General features: G+C 46.3%; 1 protein-coding gene across 3 annotated transcripts in view; it reads left to right on the forward strand.

Moving 5' to 3' along the window:
• The first annotated feature begins 638 nt into the window (after positions 1–638).
• Positions 639–27,834, forward strand: part of Spg7 (SPG7 matrix AAA peptidase subunit, paraplegin) — a 36,898-nt gene continuing 9,702 nt past the window's right edge. The window contains exons 1-13 of one of the 3 annotated variants that reach the window (XM_048437497.3): positions 639–849; positions 3,137–3,239; positions 7,158–7,247; positions 9,222–9,260; positions 10,772–11,013; positions 14,159–14,298; positions 15,160–15,262; positions 17,509–17,634; positions 18,032–18,194; positions 18,685–18,858; positions 24,325–24,449; positions 25,794–25,896; positions 27,301–27,411. In XM_048437497.3, the coding sequence (XP_048293454.1) occupies positions 667–849; positions 3,137–3,239; positions 7,158–7,247; positions 9,222–9,260; positions 10,772–11,013; positions 14,159–14,298; positions 15,160–15,262; positions 17,509–17,634; positions 18,032–18,194; positions 18,685–18,858; positions 24,325–24,449; positions 25,794–25,896; positions 27,301–27,411 (1,702 nt within the window). In that variant the 5' untranslated portion in view covers positions 639–666. Of the gene's footprint in view, positions 850–3,136; positions 3,240–7,157; positions 7,248–8,868; positions 8,964–9,221; positions 9,261–10,771; positions 11,014–14,158; positions 14,299–15,159; positions 15,263–17,508; positions 17,635–18,031; positions 18,195–18,684; positions 18,859–24,324; positions 24,450–25,793; positions 25,897–27,300; positions 27,412–27,834 lie in introns of those variants that run through there. The other 2 variants (XM_048437498.3, XM_085681863.2) reach the window with 2 other exon arrangements.

A 27,834-nucleotide genomic window follows, 5' to 3' on the forward strand; every position in this document is an offset into this window, starting at 1 on the left:
ATCTAATGGCTCTTTCTTGGCAGGCCGGCACTCAGGAGGCTGGGCTTGAGGATCTGGGGTTTGAGGCCAGACTGGGCAGCACAGTGAACATTGTATTAAAAATAATTAGGGCTGGAGAGATGTCTCAGCAGTTAAGAGCACTAGCTGCATTTCCAGAGGACCCAGGTTCAATTCCCAGCACTCACATGGTGGCTCACAGCCATCTATAGTGCCCTCTTCCACCATAAAGACATACATGCAGATAGAGCACTCATGTACATAAAAGAAATAAAATCTTTAAAATAATAAATAAGGACAGAAAGTGGCCAACAGGAACCAAATCACACCCCTAAAGAAAGGCGATGTGAAAACCAAATTCTGTATTCACTTGCCAAGCACTGGAAACAGCAGCTTGAACTGGAAATAAAACAGAGGAGAGAAAAATACAGGATAACCAGAGCTTGTCTCCTCCGGAACCCACAGGCTCCCGGCTGCTTTGCGCTGCGCACCCTGCTGACACGGGAGGTTTAGAAGCTAACCTTGCAGGGGACCGGAAAGTTCTGACCGCGCAGGCGCCGCGAGGGGTCACAACTTTCGCTACGGCGCAAGCGCTGGGAGGAGGCTGCCCTCCAAACCTGAACGTTAGGGCGGCCGGAGCCCCACTGCGCAGGCGCCGCGTTCGGCACCATGGCGGCGGCGTTGCTGCTATTGCGGGCGCTCCGCCACAGCCCGGAGCCTGGGTCCAGGCGCTTATGGGGTCTACTCTCGGCCAGAGGCCCAGGCCTCTCGTCCGGGGCTGGGAGCAGGCGACCATATACGGTCCGCGGGACTCCGGTTGGCACTGCTGCGGCTGAAGGCCAAGCGCCGCAGGTAACCCGCTCCGAACCTAGCGGTGGCGGCGAGTGTCGCCGGTCTCCGCGGACCGGATGTTGCCGGTCTCCGCGGGCCGGATGTGCGCGTGCACCTTCCTTTTCGGCAAGGCCTCTGCTAGGCCTGCCCGGCTGCGTGGTGTGGGAGGAGGGCTGTTGTGGGCTTCCCCGGACGTGAGGCACAGCCTCGGGTGGTTCTTCTACCCCGTGTGTGTGTATGTGTGTCCCTGGTGATTTAAAATTGAGCCCAGTTTCTTTCCTTCCTTTTGGTTTTTGAGGCAGGATTTCTTGCATCCTGGAACTCATTATGTAGTCAAAGCAGCTCCTAAATTCTTGATCCTTTTGCCCGCACCTTCAGGAACGCTGGGGTTATAGGTATGGATGATTTCACCAGTGTCTGACGTTAGTGCTAGAATTGGCTCAACTGAACCAGTTCCATTAGGATGAATTTCAGCGCTTTCGGAAAAGTGATTGTTACTTAGAACAGTAGGATGCTTTTTGCACGAATGAAATCCAGCTAACTACAGAAGGAGTGTAGTTTGTCATTGATAGGCACTTCCTGAGTTCTGAATGGGAAGGCAGTACTTCATTCAAGCCTCATCTCAACGTGATGAGGTTTTGATATTTTAAAACTTTCAAATAGTCACATTTCAGGGCAATGTCAATATTACAGATAAATATGCGCTTGAACTCTGATACCTGGTTCACCACCTTTTTGATGCTAGTATGTTTGGCAGCTCTCTTCAGGTGGTAGGTCAGATCCAGAGCAGACATTGGGAATGGATAACTTTTCAGGAGGCCATGCCAGTGAGCCTTCTTCCTGTTCATCTCTGGGATGATCACCCACATCTTGACAGTGCCAGTGGATGCAAAGACGATGTTCTGGGCACCTCCATTGCCATCATGCTGACTTCCCAGGGAGGCCATGTAGTAGTAGTGATGACATGGATTGTGGGTATGAGTCGTTCAGGACATCAAAGTTGACATAGATGGCCCTGGCCACCAGGGCTAAGCAGTGGTGCAGGAGGCATTGTTGATGCTTTTTTGTTTGTTTGTTTTTGAGACAGGTTTTCTCTGTGTAGCCCTGACTGTCCTGGAGCAAGTTTTTTTTTTTGTTTTTGTTTGTTTTCTAATAAGGTTTATTTATTTGCTATGTATACAGTGTTCTGCAAGAAGAGGGCACCAGATCTCATTACAGATGGTTATGAGTCACCATGTGGTTGCTGGAAATTGAACTGGGACTTTTGGAAGAGTAGGCAGTGCTTTTACCTCTGAGCCATCTCCCCGGCCCCCCAGAACTCATTCTTTAGTCCAGGCTGGCCTCAAACTCAGAGATCCACCTGACTCTACCTTCCAAGTGCTGGGATTGAAAGCGTGTGTCATTGCTACCCGGCTTGTCGATGCTCTTGAGTTGTAGTTCATATCCATCACAAAGATGGTAGGGTAACTTCAGCCCAGGGGCAAAGATGTTGACCTTTTGGCTTCCCCTGTCAAGTGGGACTAGCCTTCTCCATGGCAGTGAAGGAATGGTAGACTTCACAGTATACTCACCAGTCTGACCCATTTGGTGTTGGTGGGAGTATGACTACTGGAGGATGGAGATAGCCTTCCCTTGATAACAGGATTCCAATTCTTAGCCTTCACTGTACTGTACTGTGAATCAAAAAAATGTTAAATTGGATTGTTGATCTTAGCATTTAAAGGTTGGTGGGTCATGGTGGTGCATGCCTTTACTCACAGTGCTCCGGAGCAGAAGCAGGTGGACATCTATGAGTTCAGGGCCAGCTTGATCTACATGTTGTGTTCCATGCTAGGCCAGCCAGGGCTACATGTAAGACCCCGTCTTGTAGGGGGGAAAGAGCATAAAAGACTAAGCCAATCTGGAGCATACCTATAATGCTATATTTGGGAGGCAGAGATGGAAGGTCAGGATTTTAAAGCCATCCTCAGCTACAAACTTATTTGGGGCCAGCCTGAACTATACGAGGCAGTTAAAAACAACAAAACCAAAGACGAAACAGGGTCTCTGGGTTGGTGGCGCATGTTTGTAATCCCAGCACTTGGGAGACTGGTGCAGAAGGATCACTGAGTTTGAGGACAGACTGTGTCACAGTGCTGGGATTATAGGCATCTACCACTGCATGTACTTTTATGGGCTACTGGGGATCAAGCTCATAGCTTTCTGCCTGCTTTGCAAGGACTACCAACTGGTCCATTCCCCAACCCTGTGTTGTTTTGGTATGTGGTCTTAGTGTTACCTCAGTCTTTTTTTTTTTTTTTTTTTACAGAATTTGCTATTTCGAATACTGACCCCTAGCTTTGGAAGTATTAGCGGATTGTTACCGAAACAACATATAGTGCCAAATGCAATAAGACCATGGCAGCTTTCAGGTGTGTATATATGCATTGCATGTGTCCCTAGTGATGGACACAGATTTTACTGTAGTCCTATTAGATATAATGGAAGAGGAGCATGGTCTAATATGCTTGTAATCCCAGCACTAAAACGGGGAGGGGGGGCTGCCAGTTGGAGACTAGCCAGAATTAGCTAGTGAAACCCTGTCCAAATAAAAGAAAAAAAGAGTTTGGGTTGCTGAAAACACAGTACTTACTGTAGTGAGAAGTAGAGCAAGCAGTGTTCAGTAGAGTAGCCTAGGAGAAACTCTGCTGACCTACGTGTGCAGCAAAATCTGCCAGCTCAGTCTGTATAGATATACTGTGATCAAATCTAAGGATGTAGTCTCCTTGGCAAGGGACAAGTGACCATTAGGAGAATGTTGCTAGTTTGATATTGCCCAGAAAACTAAGAACAACCACCATAAAAGCCCTGAACTTCTGACCTTTTTAGTGCTGAGATTACAGGTGTGTGCCACTGTGTCTGGTTTTATGTGATGATAGGGATTGGACTCAGAACTTTGTGCTTGGCAGGCAAATACTCCACCAACTAAACTATTCTTATTCCAACCTTTGGTTCTTTCTGTTGTGAGCCTGTTAGTCTTTGGATAATCTGAAATGATGTTCATAAATAGATTGGATACTTTGTCATCCTGCCTTTACCTTGCCAGTCGTAGAGTATAGAATATGCCACTACTCACCTGGGTTTTTGTTTTGTTTGTTTGTCTGTCTGTTTTTGTCTTTGTGAGACAAGGTATTAATCTGTAGTCCAGGCTGGCCTTGAACTCATAATCCTGTGTTCACCTTCCAAGTGTTGGGATTACAGTATATGCTGCCAGGCCTAGACCTGTTTTTGCTTGTGTTTTGTTTAGCAACTGTGTGTGTGTGTGTGTGTGTGTGTGTGTGTGTGTGTGTGTGTGTGTGTGTGCGCAAACAGGGGTAACCCCTGTGGATCTCTCCTTCTGCCATGTGGGTCCTAGGAATCAAACTGAAGTCATCAAGCTTGGCAAGTACCTTCACCCACTTAGCTATCTTAATTAGCCCTCATTTTAAAATTGAAGTGGTGGAGACTGGTGGGGTGACTCAGCAGGTAAGAACATTAATTACGTTTTCAGAGGACCCAGGTTTGGTTCCCAGAACCCACATGGCAGCTCACAGCCATCTAATGTCTATTCCAGAGGCTCCAGCCCCTCCTGATCTTTACTAGCACAGCACAAATGGTACACAGATATGCACGTGCACAGAGATGCACATGTGGGAAAACGCCCACACACATATAATAAAAATGAATAAAGCATGAAGTGAAAGTTGTGTTTCATTGTTTTTTATTTTTGGTGTTTTTTTTTTCTCTTTGAGATGGGGTTTCTCTGTGTAGCCCTGGCTGACCTAGAACTTTCTTTGCAAAACAGCTTGACCTCAAACTCAGATCCTGCCTCTAGCTCCCAAGTGCTGGGGTTAAAATCTAACAGTGTCTCTGCTTTAGTTCAGGAGGACATTCAGGGTTGGTGCCAGAATTTTGCTCCTTTCTTGCCTAGTTGGACTAGGGAACAGTGGAATGCTTGGATCCTAATTCGAAGGAAGCAACCTGTGTTGGCACTGGGCTCATTTGCTTGAGTTTCATTTGAATATCTTCCCGGGTTCAGTGACTCTGAGATAAGCATGAACAGCATCAGTGTACCCCAGCCACACAAAAATTCAATACCGAGTTCTAATGGAAATAAGTATAGTTCTGCTTTTGCACCTGTTAATATTTTTATGGAGAAAATTAGACTCGGGGCTGGAGCTGTGGCTCATAGTTTAAAAATACCCCTCTTCCAGAGGAATTGAGTTCAGTTCCCAACATCCACATCAGGTAGCTCACAACCATCTGTAACTCTGTGTTCTGAATTCCATGGAATCTGGCACCTGGTTTCCGCAAGGCATGCATGTGTTACATATACATACAGGTAGACAAAACACCTATATAGATAAAAATTTTGTCTTTTTAAAATTAATTTTTAATTTTTTGTTCATTTATTATTATTTATTTATTTTGGTTTTTCAAGACAGGGTTTCTGTGTAGCCATAGCTGTCCTGGAACTCACTCTGTAGACCAGGCTGGCCTCGAACTCACAGAGATCCACCTGCCTCTGCCTCTGAAGTGCTGGGATTAAAGGTATGCATCACCACCACCCAGTTTATTCATTTATTTTGAAATAGGGAGAGTTTCTCTGTACCATCTCTGGCTGTCCTGGAACTTAATTTGTAGACCAGGCTGGCCCCAAATTGAGAGATCTGAGTGCTAAAGGTGTGTGCCAATACACCTGGCTAAATTATGATACACATACATATATTTATATGCATATAAAAGGTCATTTTTCTCCTCCATCTGTTGAGACTTTGGGCAAGACCAAGCCTTTCCTGTGCAGCCTAATGCCAACCTAGGCCTGGCATTGACGACTGGTAGCCACAGTTGCCGAACCATTTGGGTCATTCCACTGCTTAAATTCACTTAAAACAGATTGAAATTGATCTCTAGTAAGATTGTGTCTTTTTTTTGGGGGGGGGGGTTTGGTTTTTTTGATACAGGGTTTCGCTGTAGTTTTAGAGCCTGTCCTGGAACCAGCTCTTGTAGACCAAGTTGGCCTCGAACTCAGAGAGATCTGCCTGCCTCTGCCTCCCGAGTGCTGGGATTAAAGGTATGCGCCACCACCGCCCGGCCACTCGTGTCATTTTCAAACTCACTTGTTTAACACCTTTTTTTTCTTGGTGACTTTAGGGATTAAACCCAGCATGTGTTCTGCCACTGAGCTGTATCCTCTAGTTCTGTATTCTCTCACATTAACCAGTTAAAAAATTATTTTGTTGGGGCTGGAGAGATGGCTCAGAGGTTAAGAGCACTGACTGCTCTTCCAGAGGTCCTGAGTTCAATTCCCAGCAACCACATGGTGGCTCACAACCATCTGTAATGAGATCTGGTTCCCTCTTCTGGCCTGGAGGGACACATGGAGGCTGAACATTGTGTACATAATAAATAAATAAATCTTTAAAAAAAAACTATTTTTTCCCTTAAAACTGTTTAAAAAAAATTATTTTGTTTTTGTTTTCTTTTGGAGATGTCTCATGTAGTTTAGGCTTATGTACAACACTTTGTAACCAAGGTAGCATTAAATTCAAGGTGATCCTTCTGCCTTCTGAGTGCTAGTATTACAGGCATGAGCTACTGTACCTGATTAGCCAATTTGTTGCTTTATTTAAAAATATTTTTTAGATTTATTTGTTTTATGTGTATAAGTGTTTTGCCTGAATGTTTGTGTGTGTGCCGCAGGTATTCCTACCACCTGAGCATTCAGAAGAGGGTGTTGGATCCCTGAAACTGAAATTCTGGATGGTTGTGAACAGCTGTGTGGGTGCTGGGAACTGAACCCAGGTCTTCTGCAAGAGCAACAAGTGCTCTTAGTTGCTGAGCTATCTCCAATCCAATATTACTTTTTTAAAAATGAAAAACTTTTTCAGTGTGTGTTTGTGTGTGTGTGTGTGTGTGTGTGTGTGTGTGTGTGTGTGTGTGTGCATGAATCCGGATACCCACAGAGGCCAGAAAGAGGATGTTAGTGTTGGATTATCTAGAGCTGTAGTTATAGGTAGATGGCTGTGAACTGCCAAACCTGGAATCCTCTCGCAAGAGAAGTATGTTCCAGCCACTAGCTATCAGGTATTAGGTAGTACAGATTTGTCTTTATACATTAATGGTTCATTATTCTCTCATCAGCAGATACTGTAGTATACATAGAAGGAAGTGCTGTAATGCCTCTGATTCAGCAGTTCTCAGGGCACAGGTTCCAAATGGTTTCTGTTGTGATGGGGTTTTTTGTGGACACACTGCCTTCTTGTATGTCTCTTGTAGCTGCAAACTTAATTCTTTTCTTTTTATTATAGATAGTACTTACTATTTTAGCACCTCACGGATGAAACAGAAGAATAAGGACAATAATAAACCCAAAGGCAAGGCCCCTGAAGATGATGAAGGTACATTTGCCTGATGTTTGAAGTACCTGTCCCTCTTGTGCCTCCTTGTATACTCTCCTCTTAGTAGGGTGAGACTGGAAAGGCACAGTTGATTGCCTCTTCCTGTGAAAACTGCCCTACTTCTGTGATTGCCGAGTCCTTTGTTCTCTCATAGATGTCTCTGTGGACACGTGTGTCCCTCTGTCACATTCAGGAATGTCTGAAGGTAGACAGAGTTTCTGTGTCTCTGCACAGAAAGGGTAAATCCTAAATTCTGGGAGCGGGGACTGTGGTGAACCAGCCTGATGCACATTAGTTAGTGTTCCCACTGTTCCTGAGTGTGTGAAGCCAGCTAGCAGATGAGTGAGGAGAGGGCACAGGAGTGGGACAGGTTTGCAGTGGAAGGATCACCACCATTTACAAGCTAGTTCTGCCTATTCCAGTTCATAGCCACACTTGGGGAGACTAAGAATGCCCTCATATCTTCCTCACCTTGCTGGAATTAGGACTCATTCAGGAGTATAAAACATGTAGAAAATTAGTGTTCGAACTGAACTTCTAGAGTTTATTAAGTTTCTTAGCTAGAAGCTGTTTGTTTGTTTTCTGTAAGGCTTTTAGAGCCAATAATGTTGGAAATTGTTTATCCTTAGATATAGTATGTGCTTAGCATTGTACTACGTGGTTTTCATACATTGTCCCATTTAATTCTGTTCTCAAAATAGAGCAAATTTTAAATGAATTAAGTGTATTTTCTTACTTATTTTGTTTGTGTGAAACTGTCTCACTTGGACCAGGCTGGCTTTAAATTGTATCAGTACTCTTGCTTCTCTCTCCTGAGTGAATGCTGGTGTTATGGGCATGCGCCGTCACGCTCACCTATGGCATTAAGTCTGAAAGGCATAACTGGGTCTGGGAGGTGGGTCAGTGAGCAAAGCACCTGTTTTTTGTGCAGGTGTGAGGAGTCTGGGTCCACAGCTCCCATGTAAACGCCAAGCAGTCTGGCAGCCTGTCTGTAAATCTCATCACCGGGGAGCACAGATAGGGAATCCTGGCTCAAGCTGACTGGCTGGACTGGTTGAATCACCAAGCTCTGGTTCAAGTAGAAGATCTTATCTCAGTATATAGGATGGAGAACAATCAAGGAAGTCACCTGACTGGCCTCCACATGCACACCTACCCACACATGTGCACTCATACTTACACACTCAATCACACACATAGTTTTTTTTGTTTGTTTTTAAGCAAAACTAAGAAGACTTAGAACATACAAGTGAACATTTCACATCTTGAGGTAGAAAAGACTTCTCTTCTTCCTTCTCTGTTTTTTGACATAAAGTATCATGTAGCCCAGACTGCCCTAGAACTCACTGTGTATCTGAGGCTTCCTTGAACTGATCCTCCTGCCTCAGCTTCCCAAGTGCTGGGTTTATAAATGTGTGTTTCTGCTTCTGGCTTGGCTGGATAATTTTTGTTTGTTTGTTTTGCTTGTTTATTTGTTTTTGTTGTTTGTCTTATTCTGTAGCCCTGGCTGACCATTGCCTCAGGCCCTCAAGTATTGGGATTATTATAAATCTTTATGCCTAGTTTTTTTTAATTTTTACTTTATTTTATTTTAGACAGGGTTTCTCTGTGTAACCTCCCTGGCTGTCCTGGAACTGAGTACCTTGAATTGAAGACCAGGTTGGCCTTGAATTCACAGACTTCTGCCTGTCTCTGCTGTCTCTGCTGGGATTAAAGGTGTGCGCCACCACCACCTGGCTAGAAAATGAATTTTTGATCACATTTTCGGGCAGGGACTGGAGAGATGGCCAGTGGTTAAGGGCACTTACTGCTCTTGCAGGGGACCTTGGTCATTTCTCAGCATCTCACAACCATCTAGGCTGTCCTCTCGTTCTAGGTGCTCTGCTCGCCTCTTCTGGCCTCCATGGGCTCCTGCATGCATGAGATGCACATGAATTTGCGCACACACAATAAATAGATTTCAAAATTTTTCAGGCTATCTCCTAAAGAGAATGCCTCCATTGTTTCTGCAAGGTGAGACTTGTCCAGGTTTCTCTGCAGGTCAGCAGTGGTCACAACGAATGATGTGGGTCTAGAACTAGCTACATGGTGCTCACAGCAGGAAGGATTTCTGAGCCTGGGAACCTGGTGACTCTTCCCTTGGAATTCAGTAGCAGCGTGACCTATTTAGCAATTCACAGCCCCCCCCCCCCACTCCCTGGAAGAATTTTGGCAACAAAGCTTGCTATTAGTCTTCTATGTTGCTGACTGGTGGATGTACCATGTGATAGCTTTGATGGAGGTTCATGCCTTAAGCAATTTGGAGACAGTGTGACATCAGTTACTCCGGCAGGAAAAAAAAAAAAACTTTGCTGTGAACTTTCTGAGCTGGTATATTATTCAGCCCAAAGACATGCAAGAAATATGTAGGAAGAAATGCCAGTTTCTAGTCCATCTCAGGGTTAGGGTTCACTCTTGTCTCTGGTGATGGGATCATGGGAATAAATGAGGGACAATATGATATTCTTAGGGCCTAGGGTATGAATTATATTTATTGGTTTTTGACTTTTTGAAATTGAGAGAGAAATGCTCTCAAATTTTTAGCCCAGGCTAGACCTGAACTTTCAACTTTCTTGCCGAAGCCTCCCAAAGTGCTAGAATTACAGTTATTACAGATATACAACATAATTCTTGCCCAACCCCCTAACACAAGACAAGGGTTGTATATGCTCAGGCTGTTTTTGTGTATAGATGTTTTGTCTACATATGTGTCTATGTACCACATGTGTGCCTAGTGTCCTGGGTCTAAAGTTCTATACTGCTGTGAGTCTCCAGTGGGTGCTGGGAATTGAACGCAGGTCTTGTGGAAGAACAGTCAATGCTCCTAACAGCTGGGCTATCTTCCCGCCCAGTCCTACACTCCTAAGCAGTTTCTGAACTCACTGTGTAGCAGAGGACGATGTTCCGTCTCCACCAATCCTCAGACTGCACACTCCAGTGAATTCCTGTCTCTTCTCCTTTATATTCCTCTCATTGCCCAGCCGTATCACTCCTATCTCCACCTACTTTGTGCTGGGATTAAAGGTGTCTGACTCCCAAACACTGGGATTAAAGTTGTGAGCCACCACCACCTGGATCTGTTTCTGGAATGTCATCCTTTTGGTCTGAAGACTTGGTAGAGGTAAAAGGTCTCTCTAGTGATTGGCTACTTTGCTTTTCTGATCTTCAGGTTGAACCCCAATATCTGTCTCTGGGTTTTTATTATTTGTGCTAAGGGAATGGGAGGATGGGGAGAGGCTGCAGCCAGGATGTAAAATAAATAGATAAATAAAAAAATTAAATTTTTTTTAAAAAGGATGTGCACCCATGCAGGTCTAGGATAGCACTAGAAAAACAGGCAGAAACTTGGGATTCATTAGGACACAGATCCTGCCCCTCCTTTGCTGAGCATTCCTAAGGAGAGAGATAGAAGTGAGACCCTGCTCATGTGAGAATGTGCCTGGGCTTACTCCTGATGTGCCTGATTCTTCCTGTGTTCTCTTCAGAGGAGAGGAGAAGAAAAGAGCGGGAAGACCAGATGTATCGTGAGAGGCTGCGCACCTTATTCATCATTGCTGTTGTGATGAGTCTGCTGAACTCCCTCAGTACCAGTGGAGGCAGTATTTCCTGGGCCGACTTTGTCAATGAGATGCTGGCTAAAGGCGAGGTGCAGCGTGTGCAGGTGGTACCCGAAAGTGATGTGGTGGAAGTCTATCTGCATCCTGGAGCCGTGGTGTTTGGGCGGCCTGTGAGTTGGGGTGAAGGCCTTGGGGAGATTGAGAAGGTTGGAAGTATCCCTTTTTTAATCAATCCTTCAATCCTGGACTTGCCTGGCTGTCTTTAACAAGATGTGTATAGAGATGCAGGGTTTGAGCAGTGCTTGTTAAGGTGGAGCTGAGGGAAGGTAGTCAGAGAGCTCTTGACAGGAGAGAGCTCTGATGGCAGACGTGTCAGAGTGAAAGAGGTGAAGATCAGTGATAATTGATTCTGAACAGTATCTCCTTGGTGTGAGAGGATGAGGAGCTGTGACCACTGCAGCCAGAAGTTGTGCTGAACCAGCCTGGGTATGTGCAGAGCTCGCCTGACGTCCGAAGGGAGGGTTTTTGTTTCCGGTCACGAAGGTTTGGGAGCACTAAGGTGGCAGGGAGTTACTGTAAACAGTTTGCAGCAAAGCTCTTAAGTGAACGGTTGGCAGGGATGGATGTAGAAATAGGTGATGCACAATTAGTCTGGGGCCTGCTGACACCACAGACCGGTCTACCCTGTGAGGGATATAACATAAATGCAAGTTAGTGAAGGGCTGGAGCTCAGAGAGGACAAAGAGGGATTGTACTCACACCAAGCTGGGAGCTCTGGAAGAATGCATAGGACGGGGCAGGGGCAGGGGAGGGTTCAGATTTGGTGGAGGGCTCAAGGTCAGAGAACAGGGACCTGCCCCACCCCCAGGGCGAGAGTACTCAGTGTCTTACAGTTGAACCTGTGGAGACTGGCCTCAGAGGACTGCCAGTATGATGATGAGTCCTATCCTGCTCTGCTTCAGTTCTTAGAGTCTCTCTTATTTCTCCCCCAGTGTAATATACCATTACGGAGTCCTAGAGACTCACCTGTCTCTGCCTCCCAAGTTCTGGGATTGAAGGTGTATGTTATCATACTCAGTCAATGGACCCTGAATTTTTGTCTTTTAGATTGTTCTCCTGTTTTATTCGAAGTTGGGTGGCAGGAGAGTGTAACTCTGAGAGGCCACCTGGCTGCTCTCCCCTACTCCAAGTAACCATACCAGGCTGTAGGCACAGTCTCTTTGCAGGCTATACTGACTGGAATGAACCTATTCTTCCAGTGTAGTGTATTTTCTCTCAACAGGCCTGTTCTGTACCCCAAAAGGACACCATGAGATTCCTCTTACGTGGATGTGGGTGGCATAAGTGTCATCTGGTCCAGCAAGTTCTATTAGATCGGTTCTATGGTGATAATTTGTAAGAACTGAGGCCATGGGATCAACACACATTGTCAAACAACAAAAGCTCAATCCATCTAACCATAAAAATGAAGGCATGACACAAGAAGCACCTCCCCGAAATGCCTACCTACCCCCAGACAGCTGCCTACCTACCTCAGCACAGGTGCACAGAGAAGCACCTCCCCCAGACACCTGCCTACCTACCTCAGCACAGGTGCACAGAGAAGCACCTCCCCCAGACAGCTGCCTACCTCAGCACAGGTGCACAGAGAAGCACCTCCCCCAGACAGCTGCCTACCTACCTCAGCACAGGTGCACAGAGAAGCACCTCCCCCAGACAGCTGCCTACCTCAGCACAGGTGCACAGAGAAGCACCTCCCCCAGACAGCTGCCTACCTCAGCACAGGTGCACAGAGAAGCACCTCCCCCAGACAGCTGCCTACCTACCTCAGCACAGGTGCACAGAGAAGCACCTCCCCCAGACAGCTGCCTACCTCAGCACAGGTGCACAGAGAAGCACCTCCCCCAGACACCTGCCTACCTACCTCAGCACAGGTGCACAGAGAAGTACCTCCCCCAGACACCTGCCTACCTACATCAGCACAGGTGCACAGAGAAGCACCTCCCCCAGACAGCTGCCTACCTACCTCAGCACAGGTGCACAGAGAAGCACCTCCCCCAGACACCTGCCTACCTCAGCAAAGGTGCACAGAGAAGCACCTCCCCCAGACAGCTGCCTACCTACCTCAGCACAGGTGCACAGAGAAGCACCTCCCCCAGACAGCTGCCTACCTACCTCAGCACAGGTGCACAGAGAAGCACCTCCCCCAGACAGCTGCCTACCTCAGCACAGGTGCACAGAGAAGCACCTCCCCCAGACAGCTGCCTACCTACCTCAGCACAGGTGCACAGAGAAGCACCTCCCCCAGACAGCTGCCTACCTCAGCACAGGTGCACAGAGAAGCACCTCCCCCAGACACCTGCCTACCTCAGCACAGATGCACAGAGAAGCACCTCCCCCAGACACCTGCCTACCTCAGCACAGGTGCACAGAGAAGCACCTCCCCCAGACAGCTGCCTACCTCAGCACAGATGCACAGAAGCTCAGGCTTTGCAGAGGGACCTGGGTGAGGTTGGTGCAGAAGGTCCTGGCCACAGCAGAGAATGTAGGTTTTGAATTGACTTCTGAAATAAGATAACTTTGCGCTGGAGACTGGCATAATAAAGAGGTCATTTCAACCCTTTTCCCCCTATGCAGGTTGGTGAAGCTATTTGGCGTGATGTATTGGGAAAGCTCAGAGCAGACATCTAGGATTAGTAAATCCTGAAAGTAACTTGTGGGTGCTTCATCTAATGTGCAAAGGGAGGAAATGTAAATTATGGTTGAAATACTTAATTGCCTCCTTACTGTCAACTCCACCAAGATACACCGAGCCATGACACGTTGAAGACTTCTCTGAAACTATAGGGCTGAGCCACCCATCATCCATCATTGGTTCAAGTTAAATCCAGGAATGTCTTAGAATTTGAGCTCCCAATAATGTAATGGGGTAATATATGGGAAGTGACAAAAGTGACATGAGCCCTGGGCAGGATGGACGGTTCCTTCAGAGGAAATTAGAATCCAAGGCCAACCTGAGTTATACAGCAAGACTACTGTATCCAAACTAGAGACCCATACTGGCCATGGGGATATTTGTGACCTCCTGGTGGTGAGTCCCGCATGCCAGGGTAAAATTTTACTTAGTACAAAGCATTTCCATCAGAAAGGGCATCTCCTGAGATGGTCATTCTAGGCTGGGCTTGAGGAAACTAGAATTTTTAGGCATGAAGTACTGTCTACAGCGTACTCTTCGAAGCCCTGGGTCACATAGGGTGCCAGCTCTCAGTGCTGACCTTTCACTCTCTCCTTGCCCGCTCTTCATTTTGCCCTCAGCGGCTGGCCTTGATGTACCGGATGCAGGTTGCAAATATCGACAAATTTGAAGAGAAGCTTCGAGCAGCTGAAGATGAACTGAACATTGAAAGCAAGGACCGGATTCCCGTTTCCTATAAGCGAACAGGATTCTTTGGAAAGTATGTTGGTTGTCTGTGGACTTGACTTTGTAGTGTGAGCCACACTGAACAGACAGCAAATCCTGAGTTGACTACTGGATCCCTGTGGGAAGGTCCCATGAGTGTGCGAGTAGAGAGGCTGTAGATGTGGACGTGCAGATCCCTAGAGCATTCGTTCACTTTGTTTAGTTGTCTGTGATAGTTCTTAATTAGACGCACCAAGCTTGCTGTTTTCTGTAAAGGAAAATGGAACAGAGGGAATAGGAAGGGTCACAGTCAGTAGAAATTCTTCAGTGGCATCTTAGCACTGTTTGGTATATTGTGAGGGACCATGGAACCCACAGACATTGCTCGGCCAAGAGTGGTGATGAAGCCAGCATCTAAAGAGAAGGTTACTGTGAGTTTGAAACCTGGGATGCAGAAGCCGGCATCTAGCAGGTATTCCTTTGACAATGACTTGATAGCTTCACAGCCCAGATGCTAAAACCTCCCACCCTGTGACTGATCTGGTTTTATTGTCAAGTGACAGGGAGGTATGGGGCAGGTCATGGGTGGTCGGTCCTCTTCTTCCTTCTCAAATAGAGAGCCTAATCCAGAGTTTAATTTTGTTAAGTTTTGTTTGTTTACTAGTTGAAAATGACAATATAATATTAGCCATAGAAAAACCTGCTTTTGCTGGGCATTGTCATAAGACAGGCTAAGTAAGCCTTTGTACACGCAGTATAAACACTTGAAAAGCTTTGTGGTAACAGTGGGACAGGTGACCATGTCTGCACAATTGTTTACCTTCTGCCTTGTCCTCTGAGCTAGAGGTCCCAGCTTTGTTCATCAGTTTCCCTGACAATGACTTCATCCCTATAACTGCCTTTCCTTCTTACCCAGTGCCCTCTACGCCCTGGGGATGACAGCAGTGGGCTTGGCCATCCTGTGGTATATTTTCAGACTGACTGGGATGACAGGAAGGGAAGGCGGATTCAGTGCTTTCGTAAGTTGTCTGTATGTGAGAACTTGAATCCTTCTCTATAGCCTATAGAAAAGTCCTCAGAGAGCCGGATGGTGGTGGCACACAATTTAATCCCAGCACTTGGGAGGCAGAGACAGGCGGATCTCTGTGAGTTTGAGGTCAGTGTGGTCTACAAGAGCTAGTTCCGGGACAGGCTCCAAAGCTACAGAGAAACCCTGTCTCGAAAAACAAAACAAAAAAAAAAACCCAAAAAACGAAAAACAAAACAAAGAAAAAAAGAAAGAAAGAAAGAAAGAAAAGAAAAGTCCTCAGGGGAAATGGGAAAATGAGCTTTTTACAGTATCTATGATGAACAGCCTGTCTTGTCAGTGTTGCTGAAAGCCCATTTCCGGACATGGGAGCCACTGAGCCCCACTGTGTATAGGGAACTGTGTTCTGTCTGTAACCCACCCCCCGTCTGTTTGCCTTTTTTTTTTTTCAAAGTTCCATGTTAGCTTGGAGTGGTACTCTTCTTTTTTCTATTATTGGCTAATAAAGAAACATTAAAAATTCCTTAAAGAGCAGCCACAATAGAGGAAAGCTCCCCTTCTACTCTTTTTTTTTTTTTAATCTTTTTGTTGTGCATTGTGTTTTGCCTGTGTAACGGGGTCAGATCCCCTGGAACTGTAGTTGCAGACAGTCGTGAGCTGCCATGTGGGCGCTGGGAATTGAACCCAGGTCCTCCAGAACAATCAGTACTCTTAAGTGCTGAACTATCTCTCTAGCCCCTCTCTCCCATCCTGTTCTTGGGATATTTCTTAGGAAATGTGCTTCCCTCCCATGGCTTCTCCATCCCTCAGCATAGACTGGGATGTAGGCAGCTTCCTTTCTACCCCTGGGAGTGTCGCTCTGTTTTCACTGAGAATGCAGCTTATTTCTGTCTCCTTAGCTAAAGAAGACTTTTTCTTCTGCCGTGGTGTTGGTGATTAACCCCAGAGCCTGTACTTGCTAGGCGAGTAGGTGAGCTCTCTACCACTGAGCTATGCTCCTTACCCTGAGGAGAAGTTGTGGTTGTCTTTTCCCTTTTCCTTTTATTTTTGGATCTCACTATGCAACTATGCAGCCTTGGTTGGCCTGATACTCTGTGTGGACCAGGCTAACATGGAACCTAGAGGGGTAGACCTGCCTCTGCTCTGAAAGCTGGGATTAAAGGTATGAGTTACCATGCCCAAAAAGAGTGTTGCTTTTATTTTGTTTTATTTTTTGTTTTTGAGACAGGGTTTCTCTGTGTAGCCCTGGCTGTCCTGGAACTTGCTTTGTAGACCACACTGGCCTCAAACTCAAAGATCTGCTTGCCTCTGCCTCCCTAGTGCTGGGATTAAAGGTGTGTGTTGCCACCACCTGGCTCCAAAGAGAGTTTTATATTTTTACTTAGCTATTTAAACTTTATTTTTATTTTTGTGTATGGGTGTTTTGCCTGCATGTGTGTGTACCCTGTGCATGCAGTGCCCACAGTGGCTGGCAGAGTGTTGAATCTCCTGGAACTCAAGTTATAGAAGGTTGTCTCTATGTGGGTGACCCTCTGTAAGAACAAGTGCTCTTATCCGCTGAAACATCTCTCCAGTTCTATTTTTTGTTTCTTTGTTTTTGTTTTATTTCGTTTCATTTTCGAGGTAAGGTTTCTCTGTGTATCTTTGGAGCCTGTCCTGGAACCTCGCTCTATAGACCTGGCTGGCCTTAAACTCGTAGAGATCCACCTGCCTCTGCCTCCTGAGTGCTGGGATTATTCAGGTGTGTGCCACCACCACCCAGCCTCCAGTTCTATTTTTTTTTCTGACATGAATTGTTAGATTATGGGGATGGAGAGCTGGCTCAGAGGTTAAGAGCACTGGCTGTTCTTCCAGAGGTCCTGAGTACAATTCCCAGCAACCACATGGTGGCTCACAACCATCTGTAATGAGATTTAATGCCCTCTTCTGGCCTGCAGGCACACACGCAGGCAGGACATTGTATACATAATATATAAATCTTTAAAAATATTTTGTTAGATTGCTTTCTTCCTAATATAAACAACACAAATCAAAGATTCCCCTTGTATGTTTGAAATGGTCTGTGATCTCCATTGTCATGGAGGGAGTAGGCTGATAGCTGGTCCCCCTGGGCTGTGAGAGGAAGCAGCTCCACCGAGGATGGAGATACATTTTTGTGTTAGATCAGGCAGATAGTAGTTACTGCTTCCCTGTTTTGCTAGAGATGCACACCTTCCTGCCCTGACTCTTTTTGCACAGAATCAGCTTAAAATGGCACGTTTCACCATCGTGGATGGGAAGACAGGGAAAGGAGTCAGCTTCCAAGATGTGGCAGGAATGCATGAAGCCAAACTGGAAGTCCGAGAGTTTGTGGATTATCTGAAGGTGAGAGTCATGTGTTAAGGCCATTAAAGACGGGGGTAGGTGGTGACATCTCTCCAAGAAGGAAGGTGGGATGAGCAGACACTAAGACTGGAGCTTGCTCCATGAGCTAGATGTGATTTGTTAAGGGCACCACTCTCAGCGTACAGGTACGATGTTCTGTACCTGGGAAACCAACAGCATTGCCCAGTATGCAGCTGGCCATCACAGGAGGAGAGTGTAATCGTGCACTTCAGCTAGACCATCTTTTCTTTTGGAGCTGAAAGCCTATGAAACTTTGTTTTCTGGACCCCTGAGAGTGTAGCTGATTCACGACTGTCATAGTTTCTCTTCATATGAGTCACTTAAACTTCTCCATGAAAGGCTGAGTACTTAGTGTCACATGTCTTTTCCTCACTAGAGCCCAGAACGCTTCCTTCAGCTTGGTGCCAAGGTTCCAAAGGGTGCCCTATTGCTGGGACCTCCTGGTTGTGGGAAGACGCTGTTGGCCAAGGCAGTAGCCACGGAGGCTCAAGTGCCCTTTTTAGCAATGGCTGGCTCAGAGTTTGTGGAGGTCATTGGAGGTAGGTATGGGCTGGAAGTAAGGGCAGGTTTATTGGCCTAGTGCCTGGGATGACTTTTTACATAACCCTCCCTAATATGGGAGGCTGAGTGGAACAGAGAAGGACAAACATAGCCCAAGTTCAAATAATCTTTGGTCCAAGCCAGGTAGAGGTGGCACACACCTTTAATTCCAGCACTGAGAAGCAGATGCAGGTGGATCTCTGAGTCTGAGGCCAGCCTGGTTTACAGAGTGAGTTCCAGGATATCCAGGGCTACACAGAAACCCTGTCTTCAAAACGAAACAAAAAACAAACAAAAGCTTTGACCCACATCCACTTGGTAGTTGTGGGTTGGAAGTCCTGGATGGTAAGATGGCACTTCTGGTTCATCTGCAGAGAGTGACCTGTTAGATATAGGCATCTTTGGTGGAAGATTTTGCCTAGCCGTAACCCAAAAATAGGATTTGATTTCCTTCATCTGCCTATCTTCTGACACTCTGTGTCCCCTCAGGCCTGGGAGCTGCCCGTGTGCGAAGCCTCTTCAAGGAAGCCCGAGCCCGAGCCCCTTGCATAGTGTACATTGATGAGATCGATGCTGTGGGGAAGAAGCGGTCCACCTCCATGTCTGGCTTCTCCAACACAGAGGAAGAGCAGACCCTCAACCAGCTCCTGGTCGAGATGGACGGTCAGTGCCAAGCATGCCTTACCATACACTGTACACCAGAGGAGACTGACCCTGTCAGAGTGACGGCCTTCAGGGCAGATGAACCTGGTGACATTTTTTTGTTCTAACTTCTGGAATATCACTGATAGGGGTATTATTTTTTTTCTTTAGCCACTGTTACTTATTGTTCACTCCTGCCCTAGTGAGAACATTATGCAGAGAATAGTTTAGATGTTGACATCTAACAGCAAAGTCAGCTTAAGAATTGTCCATCTCTTTGCTACCTTTAACAAACGCCACTTTCACAAGCCAGGCAATAGTGGTACATGCCTTTAATCTGAGCACTTGGGAGGCAGAGATGGGAATCTTTGTGAGTTTGGGACCAGCCCGATCTACAGAATGAGTTCCAGGACAGGCTCTAAGCTCTAAAGCTACAGAGAAACCCTGTCTCAAATAAACCAAAAGAAAGCCGGGCAGTGGTAGCACATACCTTTAATCCCAGCACTCGGGAGGCAGTGGCAGGTGGATCTCTGTGAGTTTAAGGCCAGCCTAGTCTACAAAGGGGTAACCCTCCTTGCAGGACAGTTATGTTAAAGACATCTTTCGGGGGGACTGTGATGTGTGTTTTTGCTTTTTTGAGACAGGGTTTCTCTGTGTAATAGCCGTGACCGTCCTGGATCTTACTTTGTAGACCAGGCTGACCTCAAACTCACAGAGTCTGCCTGCCTTTGCCTCCTGAGTGCTGGAATGAAAGGCCCACACCCCCACATCTGGCTTGTGTGTTTTGTGTGTGTGTGTGTATGTGTGTGTGTGTGTGTGTGTGTGTGTGTGTATGATGTACTCTTAAGGCCAGGTGAGTCATTTATTTTGGGAGGAACAGTTCAATAGCATGATCCTCAAGTCAGTCAGAGTTGCACATCACATCCGTGGTTGAGAGCGATGGAAGAGGACAAATGATGTTTCCCTTCGGCCTTCATACACAGGTCCATGCTTGCGCCTCCATGCACATGCATATGGTTGCACTCCTCACACACAGAGGTATGTGAGAGTTCAACTCCTAGCTATTGTGATGTCAGAGGGGCTGGTGCATCCTGGAAGTTATTTCATGAACTGTAAAATTGCTACAGGTTTAAAAATCAAAGGATAGGCTGGTGCTGATGACGCACACCTTTAATCCTAGCACTCTAGAGGCAGATCTTTGTGAGTTCAAGGCTAGCTTGGTCTACAGAGCAAGTCCTAGCACAACTAGGGCAATACAGAGAAATCCTGTCTTGAAAAAACTTAAAAAAAAAAATCAAAGGATACTTCAGGCAGTGGTGGTGCACAACTTTAATCCCAGCACTTAGGAGCCAGAGGCAGGCACATCTCTGTGAGTTTGAGGCCAACCTGGTCTACAGAGCAAGTTCTAGGACAGCTAGGACTACATAGAGAAACCCTGGCTCAAAAAAACCTAAATCAATCAGTCAATCAGTGGATAGTTCTAACAATGAAGAGAACAGGCATTCTGTTGTTAAGATGCTGTGAGAATGGCTACAGCAGAGCTGCCCACAGCCCTGCCTTTTGTGGCCCTTTTGTTGTCCAGTTGTCTGTCTGCACATAAGCACAGAGCCCGTGGCAGGAGCAACACTACCCCAGCAGCTGCTTTGCACACTGACAGCAAGTGCTCAGGGTCCAGTTCCCGGAGCACTAAATGCCTTGGGAGGTGTGGCTGGAGCAGTTCCCTGCTGAGGGCAGGGGACTGCCAGAGACTCTCTCGATTCTTTCAGATCAGGCCTTGGTACCTGACATGATGGGCTTTCTTGTCTCAGCTATGGCTCTATGATTTATAAAGTGAGGTTGAACACATATCCCTCATCCTTCTGAACGTTGACCAGGCATTCTTAATCATGAAGGAGACTCCAATAAACCCTTCTCCTGTAGGCCTCTTGCCCCCTCAAAGATATATTTAATTTAAATGGGGGCTTAAATGGATTTCATAACCTTACTATTGAACTAGAAAAGAAAATCTGTTAACCAGTGTGTTACCTCACACAGCTTGACGACAGAGACCATCTTTTTCAAGAGATCTGAGTCTACTAGAAAGCATGACATTTTTCTGAGCTGAATTTCTCTGAACTACCATAAAAATAGCTGTTTGTCCCCCAGGGTTGGCTGAGGAACTGGTTGCTTGTCAACTTGGCCCAGCACTAACAAGTCTCTTTGTGTCCTCACAGCTGTGTACACTGGCTCCTTCAGATGCTCTGAGACTAGTCTTTGTTGTCTCTTCAGGAAGAGCACCTTCTGTTCATTGACGTGCAGAGGAGCCAGTTGAGCGGATGTGGTGCTTGCTGGTCGTGGGAAAACTCCCCAGGGAATGAGAAATCCTAGACACAGAGGCCTAAGCACAGGTGCCGTGGGCATTTCTGGGACTATAAAGCTATACAAGAGAGCCTGAGGCACGTGCCTAAGCCACCCACCTGCTTACCAAGTCACTTGGCTGTACGTGTATTCTTAAGAAAAGGACTTTTTGGAGGGGGGCGCTTTTGAGACAGGGTTTCTCTGTGTAAAAATCCTGGCTATCCTGGAACTCTCCCCGTAGACCAGGCTGGCCTCAAACTCACAGACATCTGCCTGCCTCTGCCTCTCCAGTGCAGGGTTTAAAGGTGTGCATTACCACCACTACCCGGAGAAAGAACTTCTTAACGTGGAGTGTTCTGTTGTGGTATATGTTGTACAAGTTTTTATTGGGGGAAACACAAATAGAGAATGTGAATGCTAATTCCACATAGGAGTCATTTGAAGATCCTAACAGGGCCAAGCATGGTGGTGGTTCACACTCTTAATTCCAGTACTTGGGAGGCAAAGGCAGGTGGATTTCTGTGAGTTTAAGGCCAGCCTGGTTGTAGCAAGTTTCAGGCTAGCCAGAACTACATAGTTTCTCTGGACAGCCTGTACCCACAGACCAAAAGTTAGAAGAGAACACTTGAGTGAGAGTCTGCTCTGTCTGGGGACTGGCTACTTTGTTGGTGCTGTGTGATAATAAATGGCCTGTTATTCTATGCTGATGTTGTCAGGGTATGGCCAACTTCTCTTTATTTATTTATTTATTTATTTTTGTTTTATTTTTTTCGAGATAGGTTGCTCTGTAGTTTCTGAGCCTGTCCTGAAACTAGCACTTGTAGACCAGGCTGGCCTCGAACTCACAGAGATCTGCCTATCTCTGTCTTCCAATTGCTGGGATTAAAGGCATGTGCCACCACTGCCTGGCTGGCCAGCTTCTCTTATATAGAACAGGTGGCTCCTGGAATCCACTCCTCACATCTCTGTTGTGACATCGACCAGCTACCCAGCTCATGTGTCTGTTCCCCATCCTTCTCCCACACAGAGCTTTTCCCCGGCCTAGCTGGTTTGAGAGCCTTAGGGGATTCTTCCGCCTCCAATCCCCATAGGATTGATAGGATTATAGAAGCTTTGCTATGCGGCTGGCTTTTGCATGAGTTCTGAGAATTCAGACTCAGGTCCTCATCCTACATAGCAATTTTTTTTCCCCCTAACTGAGCCATCTTTCCAGTCCTGTTGTCATTTTTTGTTTTGTTTGTATTAGTTGGTTTTTAGGGCTAGGGGTGCAAAGTCTTACTGTGTAGCCTTAGCTGGCCTGGATATCATAGAGATTCATTTGCCTCTACCTCCAAATGCAGGGATTAAAGGCATGTGTCATCATGCTCAGTTTTTTGTTTGTTTGTTTGTTTGTTTTAAGATTTATTCACTCGGGGCTGGAGAGATGGCTCAGTGGTTAAGAGCATTGCCTGCTCTTCCAAAGATTCTGGGTTCAATTCCCAGCAACCACATATTGGCTCATAACCATCTGTAATGAGGTCTGGTGCCCTCTTCTGGCCTTCAGGCATACACACAGACAGAATATTGTATACATATTAATAAATAAATATTAAAAAAAAAGATTTATTCACTCATGTGCTGGGTGGTAGTGTCACACACCTTTGTTCAGGAGGCAGACACAGATGGATCTCTATGAGTTCGAGGCCAGCCTGGTCTACAGAGCGAATTGCAGGACAGGCTTCAAGGCTACAGAGAAACCCAATCTTGAAAAACCAAAAAATAAGTAATTTTAAAAAAATATTTATTAATTATGTGTACAGTGTTATATATGCTTGTGTGCCTGCAGGCCAGAAGAGGGCGCCAGTTCATGTGAGCCACCATGTGGTTACTGAGAATTGAACTCAGGACCTCTGGAAGAACAGCCAGTGCTCTTAACTGCTGAGCCATCTCTCTGGTCCCTTGTTGTGGTTTTGAAGCAGGGCCTCTTGTGGTCTACACTGGCTTTGAGCCCCCTGTGTAATTCAGAATGACTTTGAACTTCTGAGCCTCTCATCGCTCTCTAAAGTGATGAGGATGCAGATATGTGCCATCTACCTGGCTCCTTAATTTATTTTTTATTTTGAGATAAACTCTCACTAGTTGCCCAAGATGGCCTTGAACTTGGCCATCCAGTCTCAGGCTTCCAAATATCTGGGTACAGATATTTGGCACACTTTTGTATATAATCTATATAATTTCAGAATTCCAGGGCACCTGGGCAGAGGCAGTCAAGAAGCATGAGCATGCTGGGTGTGATGGAGCACACCCATAATTCCAGTACTCAGGACGCAAAGACAGGCAGATCTCTCTGAATTGAAGGACAGTTTCATCTATACAGCAAGTGTCCAACCAGCCAGGGCTACTGAGATTGATAGTCTCATCAAAACAAGCAAAAGAATTCTGAGCATGAAGCCAGGAGGTCTCTGGCAGAATGTTTTGTGTGGCTCTCCCTTAGCGGCCACATCTCTTGCTCTCTGTGTCATTATTGCTCTACCAAATACTCAGGTATCCAGAGGAACCTTGGGGCTGTGACAGAAGGCAGTGTCTATGGTGCTTCTTTGAGTCTAAACTCATTTTTAAAAATCAGCATTGTTTTTAGGCATCTGCTTAGCTTTGGCAAGGTGACCAAAGACCTCCTGGAATTAGACTTATAGATGGCTATGAGCCACCTGATGTGAGTCCTCTGCAAGAGTGGCCCTGGTTTTAACCACTGAATCCTCTCTCCAGCCCTACTTTTAATATCCTGGACAAGAACCCTCATACCTAAACCCAAGTGTTAAAGTGTTTAGGCACCACACAGGAAGGGTGGTGGCAGCTCAGCAAGAACTGTGACTCCTGGGATGAGAATGTACTACTCCCTTGCAGGGATGTTACCTGCATCTCCAGGGCGTCTTTGGGCAGTTCTGCCTCCACATATGGCCAAGGGAAAGTGCTGTGGTTGAAGAACAAGCAGCTTCACACTTTTGGCATGACTTTGAAAGCCATTGGGAAGGTGTCCCCACCTCATCACCTTGTTGGGAAGGAATCTGGTGGCCTTTACTTTTCCCTGCCAAGGTGAAGGGGGTGGAGAAAAGCCATTTTGTTGAAATCCTCCACTCCAAAGGCCGCTCACTGTCTGCTCTGTTCTCCCAGGAATGGGCACTACAGACCATGTCATCGTCTTGGCATCCACAAATCGTGCTGATGTTTTGGACAATGCTCTCATGAGGCCTGGGCGACTTGATAGGCATGTCTTCATTGATCTTCCCACTCTGCAGGTCAGAACTACTGGGAAGGAGGGGCAGCTAGCTTTTGCATAGCAGTTCTTGTGGTCTGGGCACAGCCTTCCTTCCCTGGGAAGCTCTAGTTTTGTAGTTGTCTTTGTTCTTTCTCCAGGGCTTGGGCTTGGTGTGACATTACTATGGCCATTGGGGCCCAAGTATGTGGCCATGGCCCCTCTAGGAGCCATGAAAATACACAATGTTTTTTTGTAGTTATTTTGTTTTGGTTTTTGTGACAGAGTCTTGCTATGTATCCCAGGCTGGCCTTGAGCTTATGATCCTCCGGCCCTCCAGTTTCAAATTCTTCTCTCTCTCTCTTTTTTTTTTTTTTTTTTTTTTGTTGTTGTTGTTGTTTTTTCGAGACAGGGTTTCTCTGTAGCTTTGGAGCCTGTCCTGGAACTAGCTCTTGTCGACCAGGCTGGCCTCGAACTCACAGTGATCCTCCTGCCTCTGCCTCCTGAGTGCTAGGATTAAAGGCGTGCGCCACCGCCTGGCATCAGCTTCAACTTTTTGAATGCTGGGCTCACAGGCCTAGAAATGGGACTTGCTCAGTGTTTACTCACTGCTCTTTCCTAGTTCCACAGTGAGCATAAGTTTCCCCAGTGTGTCCTGTCTGTCCTGTCTTCATCCCTACCTGTATGGAGTTGACTGCACTCGCCTAGGTTCAGGTGGTTTTTTGGTTTTTTGGTTTTTCTTTTTTGAGACAGGGTTTCTCATGTTGCCCTGGCTATCTTGGAACTCTCTCTGCAGACCAGGCCGGCCTCAAACTTAGAGATTCATTTGCCTCCCAAGTGCTAGGACTAAAGGTGCAAGCCACCACTGTCTGGCTTAGGTTGAGTTTTATAGTAAATTCTCTCAAGTCAAAATGAGGATATTTCTCCTTTCCATCTTGAATTCTATGAGGTCTTGGGGTTTTTCATCCTTCCCTCTTAGATTTATTTATTTGTGCATTTTTATGTATATGAGAGTTTATCTGGATGAATGCATGTGCACCATGTGTGTGCCTAGTGCCAGAGGAGGTCAAAAGAGAGTATCAGATCCCTTGGGTCCCTAGCAACTAAAGTTTCAAATGTTTTTGAACCATGATGTGGCTACTAGGAACCCAACCCAGTTCCTCTGAAAGAGCAACAAGTGTTCCTAACCTCTGAGCCATTTTCTCCAGCTTCTCATCATCTTGCCTCTTTAAATTGGTTTCCAAAACCACGGGTATGACTGAGAATGTCAGTCATGTAGAAGCCAGTGTCCTATGACACCACCAGTTTCATTCATGGAGCTCATGGAAGAAGGGTTCATCTTGTTAGCAAGTGTGATGAATTCAGCCGTGTCCCCCATCTGTGACAGGAGCGGCGGGAGATTTTCGAGCAGCACTTGAAAGGCCTGAAGTTGACCCAGCCCAGCAGTTTCTACTCCCAGCGACTGGCAGAGCTGACGCCAGGATTCAGTGGTACGACCTTGACCCCAGTACACGTGGTCATAATGGAGCATCCACCTCCCAGTCCAAGTGCCATCCCTGTTCTGAGTCACTAATCAGGCCTGGGTGAGATCAAGTGTGAATGTAAGCAGCAGAGGGATAGAACAGTGGGCTGTCTTCCTCCCGGATGGTGGAAGCAACAGCAGAAGTGTTGTGTTGCTCACCCGCCTTCACAGGCAGCCCTGTGGTGTCTCCACTACAGTAGCAGTCAGCATTGTGATGGCCCCAGAGCTTCTGTCAACAACTGCGAGACAGTCTGCCTGTGTCTCCTGTGTTGCCTCTACATAGAGAACACCTTCTAGTTTAGACTGTCCCACGAGGCTTCCTCCACACAGACCCCATGGGATTTCCAATGAAGTAGAAATTACAACTCGGTGCCTTCAGGGCGGCACCCGCCTTTAATCCCAGCTCTCAGGAGGCAGAGGCAGGTGGATCTCTGTGAGTTCAAGGACAGCCAGGGCTACACAGAAAAACTCTGTCTCAGAGAGAGAGAGAGAGAGAGAGAGAGAGAGAGAGAGAAAGAGAGAGAGAGAGAGAAATCACAGTTAGGTTTCCTTTCTGTATAGCTCCCATTTTAAAGGTACATTTTAAATTACCCTGAAAGCCAGGCTGCTGGCTTATGCTTATTATTGTTACTTTTCAGAATTCATTTTTATTTCATGTGCACTGGCATCTACGCTATAAGCTTAAGCACTTGAGAGGCTGAGACATAAAAACTGCTGTGAGTTTAAGGACAGACTAGGCTATAGCATGAGATCCTGTCTCTAAAAATAAAAACAAAATTTCTCTTAGACTACTTTCTTCTTTTTTGATTATGCTTCAGCTTTTAATAGAATTTGTACACATGAGAGCCCTTCATTCTTATTCTTTTGTTCACATTAGAAATGTCAGGTGCCATAAAACAGCCCAGAAGCAGACAAGAAAGGGCTGCAAGATCCCGAGTAGCATGACATTGTAGTGCTGCCTGTTCCCCTGCCTCGCTCCCTCCTGCCTCCCTCCCTCCTGCCACAGTTCACCGCTGGTGACATTTATTTCCTTCCTCTCCCCTCCCTTTTCCTATTCTTCTCCCTCCTTCCCATCTCCCTTCCTTTCCTTTTACCCTTACTCCCTTCCTCCTTTCCTTTTTGTTCCTTTCTCTGTTGTGTTGCGATAGAGTTCCATTATGTAGACTATGCTTGCCTAGAACTTGTAGTCCTCTTGCCTCAGCCTCCCCAGTAATAGAATCATAGACCTATGCCCCCACTTCTGGCTTTTTCCATTTTTGTTTTTCTTCATTAAAAGCTGAGTCTCCCTCCTTCCTTCTTTTTCCTTTTTCTAAATGCTGACAGGGAAGAGCCAGCCCCACCCCCCATCCCTGCCTGTGGTTTGTGTTGACAGGCGCCGACATCGCCAACATCTGCAATGAGGCTGCCCTGCATGCTGCACGGGAGGGGCACACATCTGTCCACACGTTCAACTTTGAGTATGCGGTGGAGCGTGTCATTGCCGGTATGAAGACACACCCCTTGTTAAGGCTTGCTAGGGCCAACACTTTCAGACAACCAGTCAGAAGTTGTCTGTACCAGACAATATGGGGGTTGGGTAGGGGGAAGTAGGCCCAGGTTCTGTCATTACATCAGTAGCAAGGAATTGTTACTTTTCTTCCATTTGAGATATTGTAAATTTATATTGAGATATTGTAAATTTATCAAAGAACAGACCTACTCCTCAGGCAAATATAAAAACATCTTCAAGTCCAATATGCTGGCACACATATTTGTAATACCAATATTTGGGAGGTTGAAGATCTGGAGTTTAAAATCATCCAAGTCTACATCTAAGCCATCCTGTACTACATGAGATACTATCTCAAAAAACTGGGGAGATGGGAGGGCAAGGCCAGGCATAATGACGCACACCTTTAATCTAAGC

Source organism: Myodes glareolus, chromosome 22, assembly GCF_982192425.1.
Source record: "Myodes glareolus chromosome 22, mMyoGla1.1, whole genome shotgun sequence".
NCBI lineage: Eukaryota > Metazoa > Chordata > Mammalia > Rodentia > Cricetidae > Myodes > Myodes glareolus.